We start from the raw sequence: 16,231 nt of genomic DNA, 5'->3' as shown, positions 1-16,231 counted from the left end.
ACCGCAAAAACCGAACCGTTTTGCGGTTATTCACCGCCAAAGGCAGAATTTTTTACGTTTTTTGCCGTTCCGGAGGTTGTAATGGGCATTTGTGGTAAGAAAACGTTGATTTATCAAGATCCCTTTTAAATACTTTTATTTAGGTAATTTAATTTACTAAATTTCATATAAAGTAAAATTTTTTGTGCATCTAACCGTTTTTCGTCGAGATGGATTTCAATTGTTAAAACAAGAAAATGAAGTTAATATAACATAAATAATTGCTATGACATAAGTGATAAAAGAAACATAAATCATGTGCATTTGAAATTCCTCTTGACTAAAATCGGTTGGATATACAAAAAAAATTACTTCACATGAAATTTAGTAAATTAAATTACTTAAATAAAAGTATTTCACAGTTATCTTGATAAATCAACGTCTTCTTACCAAAAACGCCCATTAAAACCTCCGGAACGGCAAAAAACGTAAAAAATTCTGCCTTTGGCGGTGAATAACCGCAAAACGGTTCGGTTTTTGCGGTTTTTGCATAAATAACAAACGATGTGTCTTGAAAAGTTCTACAAAAATGAAGAAATAGTCTATGGCCCTAAAACAACTCCTTCCCCAAAAAAATGGGCAAAAACCATAATTTTTCAAAAACATGCACAGGGTGTCCCAAAAGTGTAAAAATTTGTAAAATAGGCAAATATTATTGTTATTAGTCAAAATCTGTTTCTATATGACAGTTTTAAGTAACTTAAAAATAGAAAAAAAATTATAAAAAAAACAAAATTTTTTTTTCTCTTTTTTTGAAAATACAGGGTGTCCAAAAAATATGAAATTATTGATCTGGTCAGAAAACACTATGGCCAAACATACTAAGACACATATTAGAGTAATTTGAAAAAAATAGCCAATTTGGACCAAGTTTTAGCTCTACAGACGCAAAAATTACATTTACAGGGTGCCCCAAAGTGAAATTTGACAACCTTATAGTCCCGGGTGGTCTGAACTGTTATATACCACATATGCACACAGATAAAACACAGGATTTAAGCCAAAAAAAATGATTTTTTTCGGACAGGTATTTTGGGTATTACGCTAGATATCCAAAATACACTTTTTGTTGGACACCCTGTAAAATTAGAGTTTTGGCCAAAATAGCATTATGTGCGCTTTTTACATGAATAAACGATCATTTTGGTGTATAAAATGTATAGATTGGATGTAAGATTGATGAAAAAATTAATTTTTAAAATTGTTTAAAAATGGGTGTTTTTTACATTTTTGTTACCTACCTTCATAGATAGCTAGATATCTAGACATCCAGGGACTCTGAAACTTTTTTTTGGTCATCCAGCATCCTTGAATGACCCAACGGACCAAAATATTGAGTATTAACAAAATCGGAGAGGTAGTGCAGAAAAGTGGTACATTTGGCAAATAATGCACCATGTATATTAGAACATCACCATATTTGTTATTTTTTATTCCCCATCAAAAACAAATACATTAACTGATTATTTATATTTTTAACTTGGCGAATAAATGGTTTATATTATGAGGAAAACAAGTATAATACAATTCACAAATAGTTGAGCGAAATAACTTTTTTTAAAACAAATATTAAGATATTAATGATTCATTTATGTTACGGATAAGTTGGTTAAATAAAAGCGACTGTAAGGCAACCTTTAATCAGTTGATTGTTACATTATGTTTGAGAATACATTACAATAATAAAAATATGGACAGAAGAGGCAAATTTCCCTTTTTACATCCCCTTACTTATACTGACAGACATACGGAAATACCCTTGATGTAGAGTAGCAGCGCTGCTATAAAAATATTATTGTCCGTGACATGCTTGTGACGTTAATATGATGTTGTGCAGAATAATGCATATATAATATTTTTCAGAGCATGGCAACTCTAAAACTCTTTCTTTTTGTGATTTCACACAAAGTGTCTGTTGAGCAATAAATTAACCCCCATCATTTAGAAATAAATGATAATTATGTTGGGGGGTATTATGCCTAACAACTACGCCTAGCCCCAAAACTGCGAAAACTGCAGGGCCTTTACCTGCAATGGCCTCAACGTGCGGGGAATACCTTATATAACCTATCCTAACCTGACCTAAAGCATGAATAATGAATAAACAAAGGAAAAATTATCAATCCTCAAGTACTTTATGTGAAAGCATAAAAGGGTTGAAAAGGATTTAGGAAGTAATGAAATAGCCTAAAACATGACTAGGACTAAAATTGCTTCTTTTAAAACCTATTTTTTTTTAAAGTCATCAACATAGCATTTGATATCAAAATAAAATAAAATTATTTTGCAAATTAATTAAAATGTAAAACAAAGAAACAATAGAATATGCATATATTTTGAAAATTCATCTTTTAAAATTATTTTTATAAATGTTTATTGTTTTGACATAAAAAATCTAGTATTATATTTTTGCAATAAGTTAAGAAAACTTTTGAAAAAGATAATTTTGTTCTGAAGTTGCTATAGCTAAGCTGATAAAAAAGCGTTTACTAAACTTGAAATGTAGACATCCTATTATATAAAGTAGTAAGGTTTTTCTTCTAAAGATTAAGATCTTTTCTTCTTGAGGCGATTTTTCATGGGAGATTTGTGGTACCCTCCCCTAAAATAGCAATACATCCCGGGACCCACGAAGCAACATTACAAAGAATAGATATATCGATTATGTGGTTAGCGAGATCCTTTGGTACAGACAGACAGACTTTTCTATAAGGATAAAACAGTTTTTGTCGTTAAATTATTTGAAATTAGCGGATGCGTTCCTAGCATTTAGAAGCAGACAACTAACTTTTAACCATCTCAAAACTTCAATCTGAAAATAAAAAAGCCTACAAACATACAGGGCCAATGTAAATCTTCCCTTTAATGGAGAAATCAATCGGTTCAGTTATTATCTAAATTCTAAGCTACGGACTAAATAACCGTACTAATTTATAGTCAAATTTAAGAAAAAAAGTAAAGGGAGAAATATTGGTATAAAAAGGAACATTGCCGAATACTGTGATTAAATTAATTTTGATGAAATTCCACTTCCTACGTTCATATTTTCAGGGATCCTCTACATTGCATTATTGGAGAAAGAAAAAGCTGTAGTTAATTTACAAATGTGAAAGATTACATTTAATTTACAACCATTTTTTTCCCTATGCCAAAGTATTCCCACACTAGAATATTTTATTATTGTCCTATCTAATTCCTGGTCAATTTTCGTTTCCTATAATGATATTTATACAGTCATCATAATGAATATTATTAAATACAGACAATGAACAAAGAAGGGCATTAAAAATGCGTACATTTTTATCATACAATAACTTTTTTATCATATAATGTTTACTTTAATATGTGCCTTTCACTTGTTTCAAATTTAAAACAAATATTTTAGAAAATTTCGATTCAAGAAAAGTTTACCTACTAAACTCCTTGTACTAATTGTGTGGACTAAAAGATGCTTTAGACTAATTCTAAGCTTGGACAAAAATGTATCATACATGTAAAATAACACTTGCTTTAAAAAATTAAAACTTAAATGGTAGAACTATATTTTGTTCACTGTTAGTATTGATCATGAAATGGGTATATTTATTCCTCTTATTCACACAAAATTCCTCACAAATTCCTTATTATTATGATTACTATTTATTAATTTATACACCTCAATTATATCAAATATTCATAAAATACCGAAAGCACAATTTTAAACAAAGAACTAGAAATTATATTTCATTTGTGGGAAGGTTTCAGAATTTTTAGGTATCATTTGTATCCTAGAAATTTGAAATTTGCAAGATATCAAATGTTTTACAAAAGTCAAGCTGACATAAAATTGTATTTTTTTCTTTGCTAATATAATTTTATGAATATATTTTTTTGTCTATTTAGTGCATATCAATAAAAAGAAATCAAAATTTTGGATAATAACAAATATTTCAGTAGTTGGTAATAAAAGTTATGTAAATTTTCATCTTTTTCTTCTTTACTAGCACTCTCTCTCTTAATCTCTAACTATACTTCTATATTTCTCTCTTTCTCGCTATCTCTATTCATTGGAGTGGGGACAAAACACCTAATTTAAAAATGCCTAATTTTATAAATGTCTAATGTGACAAAACGCCTAATTTATAAATACCTAATTTAAAAATGTCTAATTTAAAAATACCTAATTTTAAAAATGCCTAATGTGACAAAAAACCTAATTTTAAAAATGCCTAATTTTATAAACACCTAACTATAAATACCTAAGTTTAAAAATACCTAATTTTAAAATACCTAATTTAAAAAACCTAATTTTAAGCATATCTTAAAACTGTTGTTAAATATATTAAACCTGGCGGCTCCGCCCCCTAGAGGCCTCTCGGGGCGATTGCAGTGAGGAGGGGAATTAAATGTATTCTTGGGGGGGGGGGGGGTTACAACCCCCCCCCTCCCCTCCACAATTTTTTTGCGGATAGTTAAATGATAATTGATAATTTATGTTTCATTAGCTCTGAGGGGATAATTTTAGTTGAGATGGCCCTAAACTTACATTGATTTTATAATTTTTATTTTATTATTCCTGAAAAATTGTCTATAATATGAATCAATTCATGATTTCACATCATACCTGTCTTGTTTTCCCTCCAAGAAATGTTTTTTTTACTAACAACGAATTTAAAGTATCCTTAAACCTTGAAATATGAAGATTTAATGTAAGCATACACCTGTGAGTTATGAAATGAAATCAATAAAAAAAATGTGTAAGAATCAAAGGAGGTATACAATTGAATTAATTTTGAAGGGACTACAAATTAATAGACAGAAAGAAAAATCTAAAATGATGATATGAAGTATGTAAAAAATATAGATAACTAAAAGGCTTTTAATGTTGACAACCCCTGCCAAACTGTCAATTTGCAATTTCAATGTTTATGTACATTAAAATGACTTTGATAAAGAGTGATTATAAAAAAATTAAATTTTATGATTAGTTTGTGGCACCTCACGTGACAAATGAATTTTAATTTTAATTGGTTTCTTCTCTAACCTACAAAATCGTCAAGGGGATGGCCTGTCAGAGGGAAAGGTGGGAGTAGGTTGATTTTTTTCTTTGGGGGTGGAAGTTGACCACCCCCCATTTTAGTTCTAGTGTTATAAAAAAAGATTGAAGAAATGTAAATAAAAACGGGGGGGGGGGATTTTTCCAATTGGCTATTTCCCATTGGACGGTGTTGGTGACCTCCCCAAAAGCGTTATTAACCTTTCCATGACCTACGGGAAGCTTCATTGTAAAGATGAACCATATTGGTTCATTGACTAGCGAGATCTTTCAGCAAGAACAATCAGCCAATTGGATAAATGTTATCAAAATTTTAGGTATTTTAGTGAAAAAATTAGATATTTTAAAATTAGGCATTTCTAAATTAGGCGTTAGATAGTTTAGAATTAGGTATTTTTAAATTAGGCATTTTTAAAATTAGACATTTTTAAAATTAGGTATTTTTAGTTAGGCATTTTTAGTTAGGCGTTTTTAAATTAGGCATTTATAAATTAGGTGTTTTTAAATTAGGTGTTTTTAACGTAGGTATTTTTAACATTAGGTATTTTTAAACTTAGGTGATTTTAGTTAGGCATTTTCAGTTAGGCATTTTTAAATTAGGTGTTTTGTCCCCACTCCTATTCATTGTCTATAATTTTCTTCTGTCTACCTTTTACCTTGAACTAATCCCATTTTATCTATCTATCTCAATTAGATTTATACAGACATGTAATGAGAGATAGTGTTTCACTGAATCATTTACTAAGTATATTTGCGATAACTTTTATTTAATGAAATCTTCCAATTTTTAACATGTACAAAACGGCCTGCTTAATTGCTTCAAGATCCATGTCAGATCTATATAGGAAATAAATGTCTATAAACGAGCTCAAGTTTTCCAAGAAATATTTGTTTAAAACTCATAGTGCTCCAATAATCCATAATAAACTCTCATTGCCCAGAACGATAAGACCCATTATTTTACTTTATTAAAAATAAATTCCTTTTTTAAATTTCATGTTGCTATTTACCTTATATTAATGTATTTAATTTCTTATCATAAAAAAGAAAATTTAAATTTATAATATAATAAATTTAAGAAAACTCTGTTTTAAAAGAATTCGATTGTGGCGACACTTTGTGTGTTCAAATATTAAACTAAAATTGTAATCATCATCATTAACCCTTTGGTGATGGTAATGTAGAGAAAAAAATATAATTTAAAAAATCTTTTTAAAATCATTTAAATTATTAAATATTTACTTTCTTTTAGATAGTAATGCCGGGTGAGGAAAATAGATTTATTGAGAAATAGATATGCATATAGAAAACTAGCCAATAGGGAGATAATTATATCGAGCCAACTCTAGTAGATAAATATTGTTGCTTTCCCTCAAAGTGCCTTGCGAGCAAAGAAAACCTCCACCTTATATTTTGAATAATTGAAAATATTTTCTATTATGACTAACCCTTTTTAGGGTCTCTATTCATGCGGGGATATCGTGTAACGATTATAACCTAACCTAACCTGACCTTAAATAAAATCCTGAACCCGACCCTATTCTAAGGGGGCTGTTTTTATGCTCGAATAGCAGCATAAATCTTTAACATAATTCTGCCTTTGGAATCTTTTTGGCAAAGATTTTCAATCTATTAAATGCATAATTCGTTTCATAAAAAAAATGTATTGTCGAAGCTCTTCACAGTGCCTATAAAAAAATTACGTCAAACAATCCAAATGACCAATGATAGGCCAATACTCAGACAAAATCACCAATAGCAGGCCAGTATACATTTAATTGATGAATGGTAGGCCATTATGACGTCATTTTTATAGGTATTTTGTATTTACCCTTTATCCCTGTAGAGAGACAGCCGGACTAAGGAAGAATTTGTGTTCCTAAGACTAATTGCCCTCAAGAGAAACATAAATATAAAAAATTTAGGGATCGGTAAACGTACCAAATATTTTGAACATAAAAGAAATTCTAGGATTCAAGAACAATTATAATTTTTCCAGTACGGCTTTCAAAGCAATTAATAACCGGTTTTGAGTTGTACTGAAAAATCATTTATCGTACTGCATATAGGACAATTTTCTACTAATAATAAAAAACAAAAAATTGGATTGATCTTATGATTTTCATTTTACTATCCGCGAAAAACTGTCTTACGATGCGATAATTAACTGCCAAATTAATAAAAACCTCTGTGCCTCTAAGTTTTTCGCTAGTCTAATCTTCCTTTTTTTATGACATATTTTACTGTTATACAAAACTTATAAGGATATATCTCTCCGTGATAAATATCTTATAATGGTAATAGGTCACAGTACTTTTACACTCAGGGAGGAAGGAAACATTGGATTGAAAATTATACTGGTACCCAAAGTTTTCATTCGTCTGCTTAGAAACTTTAGGTACTTTTCATTGAATATTGGTTAATTAGTTTCATCTAGTTTTATCTGAGTTTTGCTATTAATGAGTTCAGACTACTTGTACTACTTAATTGAGGATGTACATCAATATTAATTCAATTGTCTTATCCCTTAAGATCCCTGTCTACACTGCATTCAGATTTATTTCATAGATTTTCTATATCTATATATTTAAGACAATATAGACTGATGTGTTTGACAGGGCTGTGAGAAAAATTGACATTAAAGTTAATCCAAACCTTCAAAAGCAAATTTAATTGGCATAAAGAATCAAAGTAAAGTGTTAAAAAAATCCTCGTTTTATATTAATCAAGCAGTTATGATTATAAACAGATTTGTTTAAAAACTGTTCCGAACTAATGCTAAGCTTTCATAAAAGATTGTAAAGAGTTTTTTGAGGTCTTGAGGAACTTGAAGGGTAAGTTTGATATTCATTTTCTTTACACAAATTTAATAAAATATGATAGGCATGGATTTTCTTTAATTTTTACCCTATAAGATAACGTATTAAGTTTTTACTGTCCGATTAGCTAACCAATGAACCGATTAAATTCTTAATTTTAGGGAAGCTTCACACAGCTCCTTAGATGATTTTAGGCCGTTTTTTCCATGTTAAACCTTTTGATGGTTATAGTTTTTTTCCTATTCAGATACAGGACCCATAGAAGACACTAGTAAATATAAAAGAATTTAAAAAAATATTATTTGAGTTATTGCAATTTTTATATTAAATTGTTATTGGTATCGTTTAAAATTAGATAATGGGGATGATGATGACAGCATAGAAACCAAAATTATTCCTCCAGATAATACAAAAGGTAAGCCCTTAGCTGGTCCTTTTCCACAATCTAGCCATAACCCAGCTGGGCTACCTGCACCCAATATAACCTACCCTAACCAATATAATATTTGAGTATATTATTTTTTCCTTTTTTATTAAATCTAAACATATTAAGAAAAAAAGAATAAAGAAAGTTTGAATTATAAAGCGAATCAAGAAAGATAAAAAGATCAAAACATTTTCTCTTTTTCCAGGACTCAATGGATAGTCTAAACAAAGATAATTACATTTTCTTTACAATATTAGCTTCAACATTAACATTTTAAAATTATTACTCGAAAATTTTGTCGTTATTACGTCAACAAAGTCTTATAGTTATAATGCCATGAGATGGTCGATATTTGGAAGTGTATAGTATGTCAATAACGACCACTTTTTTTTTATAAAATTCCTTATTATTATATAAATATTTTATGAATAAAAATATGGTACGTGTCAAAGACGTCCAAGCGCATTGGTAAAGGGGCATTTTCCTACCCCAAAAACTCTTAAACCCCCGATTTACCCCCTTAATATTATTAAAATGCAGTAGAATACATCCCTTAAACATTTGAAACCCCTCATTCTACTCCACCCCCCCCCCCCCATAATTTAAGGCTTGGACGTCCTTTGTTTGTGTATATATATTTTTACTCGTCCATATCATTGATTTGGTTTTTAATGTCTTAACTCTGCTGGATTGTATCTACAAATTTAACTTGTGTATAAATAAGATAAGAAGGATAATTCTTTATTTTCCAACGCACTCTCCCTGAAACTCAGTCCTTCTCTGAAGATTTTGATTTTCTTGATTGACTAAAACTAAAGTTGTCTGGGATTAGTCAAGGACTACAGAGATAGGACATTGGGTGATAAAGTATGCTTGATCCTAAATCTTAGAAGTAAAATTATGACTTGGATAAATACTTGTTATATTTGGGATAAGAGAGGTTTGTAATTTAGTTTCTCGTATTCATTCGAATCCGGTGGATAGGAACCAGTTCTCATCCATACGAAAAAACTATGTCTAGCATCGTATTATATCCAGCTTTCTACGAATATAAAAATGTAGAATCATAAGATTTAAACCAGTTTTTTTAGCCCGTGCCTTCGGCACCTCGGGGCCAAAAATACTGGTTTTAATGTCATAATTGTACATTTCTATCCGCGGAAAACTGTTTATAATACAATGCGAGAAATAGCTATTACATGTCATTACCTACACCATCTCAGGATTTAAATATCAAGGAAAACATTTAGTGGAATAAAATTATGTGCTTTGTTATACCCTTTTAATCATAGATAATGGCATATACTTGTATTAAGTTATTTTACTTTTTTATTAAAAAAAAATAATAATCAAAAGAGACACGATAAAAAGGGATTTCAAAGGTTTGAGGAGGTAATCTAAAGATTTTTAACATGAGGGGTTTTAAAGTATTAGGGGGATAAGTTTTACCCCACAATTGGACGTTAAAGGCTGTTATTGATATTCAAAAATTCCACAATTCAAATAGACTTATTTGGTTTGTTTGTATTCAAAATTTCTTTTCAATCCGTTTTCAATTTGAATGTGAATGATATATATGAATATGTAAAAGATAACCAAATTTTCTATCAATATTATTGTATATTTTATAAGACCTTTTATCAGGTAGGGAGTGTACATTAGACTTTAAATTGTAATAGTACCTAAAGTTTTATAAATAGAAACTCTCAATTTTTAGAACTTAAGATTAATTTATTCACTCTGTATGGGATTGTCAGAAATTTAATTGCCCAAATTTTTCCACCAATAATGTTAATCTACAGTTGGGTTTATTTTACATATTCAGGGGTTTGCATCAATTTATCTTTCATTTTCTAGTCCAATAAGATCCCTAACTTTTTATAATCTACTAACTGATGCGCCCCTAGCATCCTGAGACCTAAATATAAAAATAAGATAGCCCAAACGAACCCGGAACCAATATGATGTTTAAATCATGGTAAATTGTTGTTACGTAATAAGTCTGTTTGTTATGACAATATATTTATCTTTTATATTTTTGCAAATATTTACCTCTGCTTTTAAAGTATCAAAATTTATCTATACAAATTGAAAACCTAACAAGGATGACATCATGTCTGAATCAACGAAATATTAAATTTGTTCGATTAAAATGGACATACATATCTTTTTTGTTAGAATTGTAGTGACGCTTTTCTAATTAAAATAATACAGAAAATAGCCATATGAAACATTCAGTGGTGTACACAGGAAAATTTTGACACCCTCTAAAACCTAAATCGGGGGTGTTATAAAACAGACAGGTTAATTTTTTAAAGCGAAGCTTTTCTATAATTAGGATCGGTCCGTCCGTCCGTCCGTAACGGATAGGTTTTTTCGTTAATTTAGACATGTTAGAATTGTCCTATCGATTTCAAATTTTGCATGGTGATTCCTTTAGTAGTCAGGAACGATTTAGAAAGAGTTGTAATTCTATAATTATTACCAAAATGTCCGTACGTCAATTTAAACAATAAATTTACTTTTTTAACAACAAATTTTTATGTGATCTAATCATCCGATTGATCTGATTTTTGGTTTATTGATTCCTGGGACAACACAGTATAATGTTATAAGTGAAGCAACTCTATAATCAAGTCCTAAAAATGTAAGTATGTCCATTAACATTATCCTGTTTTTTATACATTTATATTCTGATTATTCAGTTCTTACACTATGTAATGTCCGTTTGTCCTACCGTTTCAGTGCTCCGCTTTTATGGGTGTTGTCATCCTTGTTTATTTATAGGGAAGTGGATACGCCTATGTAATCAATATACTAAAAATTTCAAACAAGAGTCCTTTGATTGATAATTTTTCTTAAATGTAGGGGTAGGACACTTTTGGATGATATTACCTATTAGATTACCTCGTACGGGCGGGATTACAGTCCAGGACCTTTTCGACTTGGTGTACTGTCTAGGTCCTGGTGCAGCAATCCAGGAGAACTAGGGATGACTGTTGTCTGTTACGCACCCTTTTCTGTCCAAACACCCAAGGATATTAGGTTAAGTAACATCCAACAGACAACCAACTCTCTGTGATACACGACCTTTGTCTGAGAAGTCCCAACTGTGCATTGTAACGAGTTGCGCCTGTTTTGGGCCAAGGCATTCCCCCTACTCAAAATATTTATGTCGCGCATCTGACATAGCAGCAGTAGGAACCATTTTTAACGTCTTTAGTTATGACGCGGTGTCGGCCCGAGATTCGAACCTATCACCTTCCCGACGACGAGCGGATGCGCTACGTGTTGAGTCACGGTCGCGGGTCTAATGATATATCCAACCCCTTTAATTTTGTCAATGGGGTAGATACAGTCATGCAGCCTGCCTCTGAAACCATAAAATTTAGTAAAACATTATATAAAGCTAACATACTGACGTACACAACTATATCATAGAAAAGCTTACCTATTTAAAATTGAGTACACAGTAAACATCTGACACAAAATTGAAAATATTTTTCTATCATATTGAAAGAAAACACAAAACATACTTTCTTTGGTTCAAATAGTTGGGCAGATGAACACATTGGCCTTTATAGTTCTCAAGGAGGGAGGGGACATTGGACTGTAAATTACTGTGTAACCCAAAGTTTTAACCCACGTTTCATTGGATCTTTGGGTACTATTATTGAATTTTGATTGGTTTATTCAATAAGAAATAACTTTTTATCAAATATCTTAATCTAAAGAAAACTGAAAGTTTCAGTACTTTTGGTATAATTTTTTTAAAGCGAGGATCAATACTTTGCCTTTAGGGGCTATTACCAGCAGCGCCTATCTCAGAGGAGTTGGACTTGGGGGGGGGGAGGGGGGGGGGTGCTTTTACTTTACCCTGAAACTTCATCCGCCAAGTAGCTTCAAACCTACCCTTAACCTCCTACATTAAGTTGTAAAAGGATTGATCCAGCTGTTTTGAGATCCATCTTGATTTCAGGTTTACTTATAATAGAATATAAAAGTGTTCAGCTTCCAAATTCTTAAATATTTTCTTTTTAAAATGTATCTTGTGACATCTCTTGACAAATTTTCAATTCATCCTTCTTCACTGAGAAATCTTTTAGTGGTGAATACCAGGGATCTAAAGGGATAAGACAATGGTCGATAAATCAATGTCTTTAATGATGAAACTCAAAATATCCTTTCTCTAGATTACAATAAGAGGTAAAAATATTTGGATACTAAACTTAATGAACCAACTAATAAAAAATTCAATAAATGTCCCCAAATTTTTCAAGCCAAAGAATAAGAAACCGTTATCATAAAACTTTGGGAACTAGTGTAATAAACATTTGAATGTCCCATCCCTCCTTGATTATCAGGGTGTCAGGAGACATACATCTTAGCACATCCCAAATGCTACCAAAGACACATGTATGAGAATTGTTTACAATATTAGTTTATTGCAAGTTGCCCTATCCCCGAACAAGAGTACATTTATGCAATATGCAGATGGATTCTTAAGACAAATTTTACTTGGAAAAATGTAAAAGAAAATTGAATTTTTTATAAAAATTATTGAATAAAAGTATTGGATTTGACCTTCATGAAAAATTAGGGTTATTATAATGCAAGCTATTAGGATGTTAGGTTAATTAACATTTAACAGACAACTAATCAATTGATTTTGTATAGAAGCCCTCACTGTGCGCGCATGGTAATAATATGCGCATTACCACTATTATATTCACTATATTTAAAATCAAGGATGACAACATCCATAAAAGCGAAGCACTGAAAAGGTAGGACAAACGGACATTAACACTTGTATAGTGTAAGAACTTAATAATCATAATATAAATTTATAAGAGTCAAAGCAAAGTAATTTGTTGGAAAACTGCTCAATACAGGATAATTTTTATGGACATACTTACATTTTTAGAACTTGATTATAGAGTTGCTTCGCTTATTACATTATACTTTGTTGTCCCAGGAATCAATATATCAAAAATCAGATCAATCCGATGATTAGATCACATAAAAATTTGTTAATAAAAGAGTAAAAAAAATCAACATGTTTAAAATAGACGTACGGACATTTTGGTAATGATTATAGAGTTGCTACGTTTCTAAATCGTACCTAACTACTAAAGGAATCACCATGCAAAATTTGAAAAAGATAGGACAATTCTAACATGCCTAAAACAACGGAAAAAGCTATCCGTTACGGACGGACAAACGGACGGTCGTACGGACGGACCGAGCCTAATTATAGAAAAGCTTCGCTTTTAAAAAGAGGTGCTTGTTGCGCCGGTTTTCCAAAAACAAATTATTTTGCATTTCAGATGATTCCTTATTCATGCATGTTTTTGTGAATCTTTTTTGTTATTCCAGATGTTACTTCGTCTGAAAGTCTATCATTTTTAGTAAAATCACAACTTTATGCACTTGTTGAAAAAATTCAAATTGTCATCTTTTTTTAAAGTTGGTATTTTTGTTTTCTAACTTTGAGCTAACTAGCCATGCAGGGTTCTTCCCACCCTCACTTTACCTATTCTAAATAAAAATAAAGTTAAGAAATACAAATTGCTTAAAGTAAGTGTAGATTTGTATTGATAATGCCAGAAAACTATTCGTTAAAAATGATTGCAAAAATCCAATCTCAAAAAAAAATTTTTAGGCTCTATATAGATACTGCAATTCTTGTGAACTTGAATCTAAAGTCTTTGAGGACATACAGTACAATTTTACAATTTGAGAGATATATTACTTTTGATGATATTCTAATATTCACCTATATGAATAATATGTACATAAGGTGTGCTTCACACGAACTATAGGGAAATCAGGGAAAAGATAATGTGATTCTGACAAACAACTCTAAAGGAAAATTTCCCCACAACCCTCTTCCCCTTTTCCTCCAATTCTTACCCACCCCTCTACAGCTACAAAAAAAACAAGATATACCCCCACTCTACTTTTAAAGGTTTCGTGATTTTTTTGGAGAATTGATTATTAGAATAGCTAGGCCTGTAGAGAAATAGCAATGTTTGATATTTTAATTTTTCCCCCAAAATATCTGTCGAATTTATGTCTAACTAGCGGTTGCAGTTCTAGAATCTAGGGACTCTGTCTTCAAAGAGTTAAGAAGGGGGCAGACAAAATAGCCTAAAAATATCCCAAGGCCTAAATCTAAAAATGAAATAAAATAGCTTAGAACCATCTATGTACTATGTGAGGCTTCCCTAAAAGGGGGTACTCAATCAGTTCTGAAGTTATGAAAATCTCTAGTTTCTGACAAAAAAAACTATGTAGATAGGATAGGAGGAATAAACGGGGAAAACCCGGTTGTAGATTAATTAAATAATATCCTTTTCTTTCCTGGATTAAAATATGTATTCCAATTTTACAGCTGTTGGATCCATTTTATGTACATTCCAGGAAATGCTGGCAGGAATACTTATATTTCGCGCATAAAAAAATAAGGGGAAGATTTGTCTTCAATCTAAGTTGCTAATAAGGATCTCATTTATTGGTCAGTTGATTTCTCCTTTAGTAGGGTAGGAAAAGGGATGGAACAGATGGAACGGGGATATCGTTGTACTAGCCAGTTGGAATAATCACTTTATTAGAGTACAAGAAAATCTGGGAATAGCCCCTTTTGTAACATCGCACCTTATGGGGCGATTCTTCGTATTTTTCACAGTAGCTTTTAGCCCCTGCAGGGGGCTCTAACCCTGCGGGGCCACTTACCTAACCCTGTGGGGCAATCACCTAACCCAATATAACCTAACCTAACCTAAAATAACCTATAAAAAGCAATTTTAAAAATACGACGAATCGCCCCTTAAGGGCGATTTTACGAAAGGGACTATTTCCGAAAATCTGGAGTAGTAATTATAAATCGATTTTGATATTGCATTTATTTTCATTTAATTGTAGGTTTTGTACCTTCTCTTTATTTGAGCATTATTAGGTTTTTTTCTGAGGTGGGTGTCTACTACCGTTTAGATACTAGCCTAAAACCACCCAAAGACACACATTATTTCGGTACATGGCATTTTACGACTAGCACAAATACATCCAACCTATAAACACAGTAGATTGTCTGAATAGATTTATAGTATAGATGTATATACACATAACTACATGCATTCCTTATCCAAGGACCTAAAAATTTGTAGACGGTTGGTTATTGATAGAAAATTTTGCTTTCTCACTTAGCTACTAGAAAGCCTTTAGGCTGTCATTGGTATAAGGTTTGAAGAAATTTTACTAATTTACCAAAACCACCAAACTGTTTGGTATAAGGTATAACTTTATTTGTGACTGCCATAAATACAGTTTTGTTATCAATTCACACCTAAATTTTTAAGGTATGTGACAAAAATGCAGTTTTTGCATAATTATATTCGCAGTTTTGCTGTCAATCATACACTTACAATTAAGTTAAGATGTATTTTAATTTACAGAAAAAAAAATTTTTAAAAGGCGATAGATGTTGCTTTTAATTAAAGCCACAAATTTTTAGTTTAACCCTGAATGCAAATACAAAAGCATATATCTCAATATTCTGTAAGTGTGAATCCTTTTAAAACACGGTTGTCAAATTACATAAAAAGAAGAAAAAAAACACAAATCATATTTTGTAGTATTCAGGTTATAATAGAAAAAAATGGTTTGGAGCAAAATCAAATTTATTGTGATTTGTTCTTCCAAAGGTTTGATTGTTCTTACTTTTTTCAATAGCAAAACTTACTTTCATTTGAGTATGCTATAATATATGCATGAGAAAAATCCCTTTTTTGGGGGGGGCGGGGGGGTTATAAAAAATATGAAGGATCAACTTTCTATTCTCTGCTATAAATAGTCAATTTACTGAAATTATAATAAATACGAAGTCTATTGTTTTTTTACTTCCCAGTTACT

General features: G+C 31.0%; 1 protein-coding gene across 2 annotated transcripts in view; it reads left to right on the top strand.

The window, feature by feature from the left end:
• LOC145324880 (locomotion-related protein Hikaru genki-like) overlaps positions 1 to 16,231 on the top strand; it is a 251,714-nt gene that overhangs the window by 77,542 nt on the left and 157,941 nt on the right. Inside the window, exon 4 of one of the 2 annotated variants that reach the window (XM_080167590.1) lies at positions 8,249 to 8,308. The exons of the other annotated variant lie outside the window; for it this stretch is intronic. Coding sequence (XP_080023716.1) covers positions 8,249 to 8,308 — 60 coding nt within the window. The remainder of the gene's footprint in view (positions 1 to 8,248; positions 8,309 to 16,231) is intronic. 2 annotated transcript variants of the gene reach the window in all.

Source organism: Acartia tonsa, chromosome 7, assembly GCF_053477335.1.
Source record: "Acartia tonsa isolate MP-2025a chromosome 7, ASM5347733v1, whole genome shotgun sequence".
Lineage (NCBI taxonomy): Eukaryota > Metazoa > Arthropoda > Copepoda > Calanoida > Acartiidae > Acartia > Acartia tonsa.
Note: the sequence above shows the minus strand (reverse complement) of the source record. Positions and strands in the feature narration are given on the sequence as shown.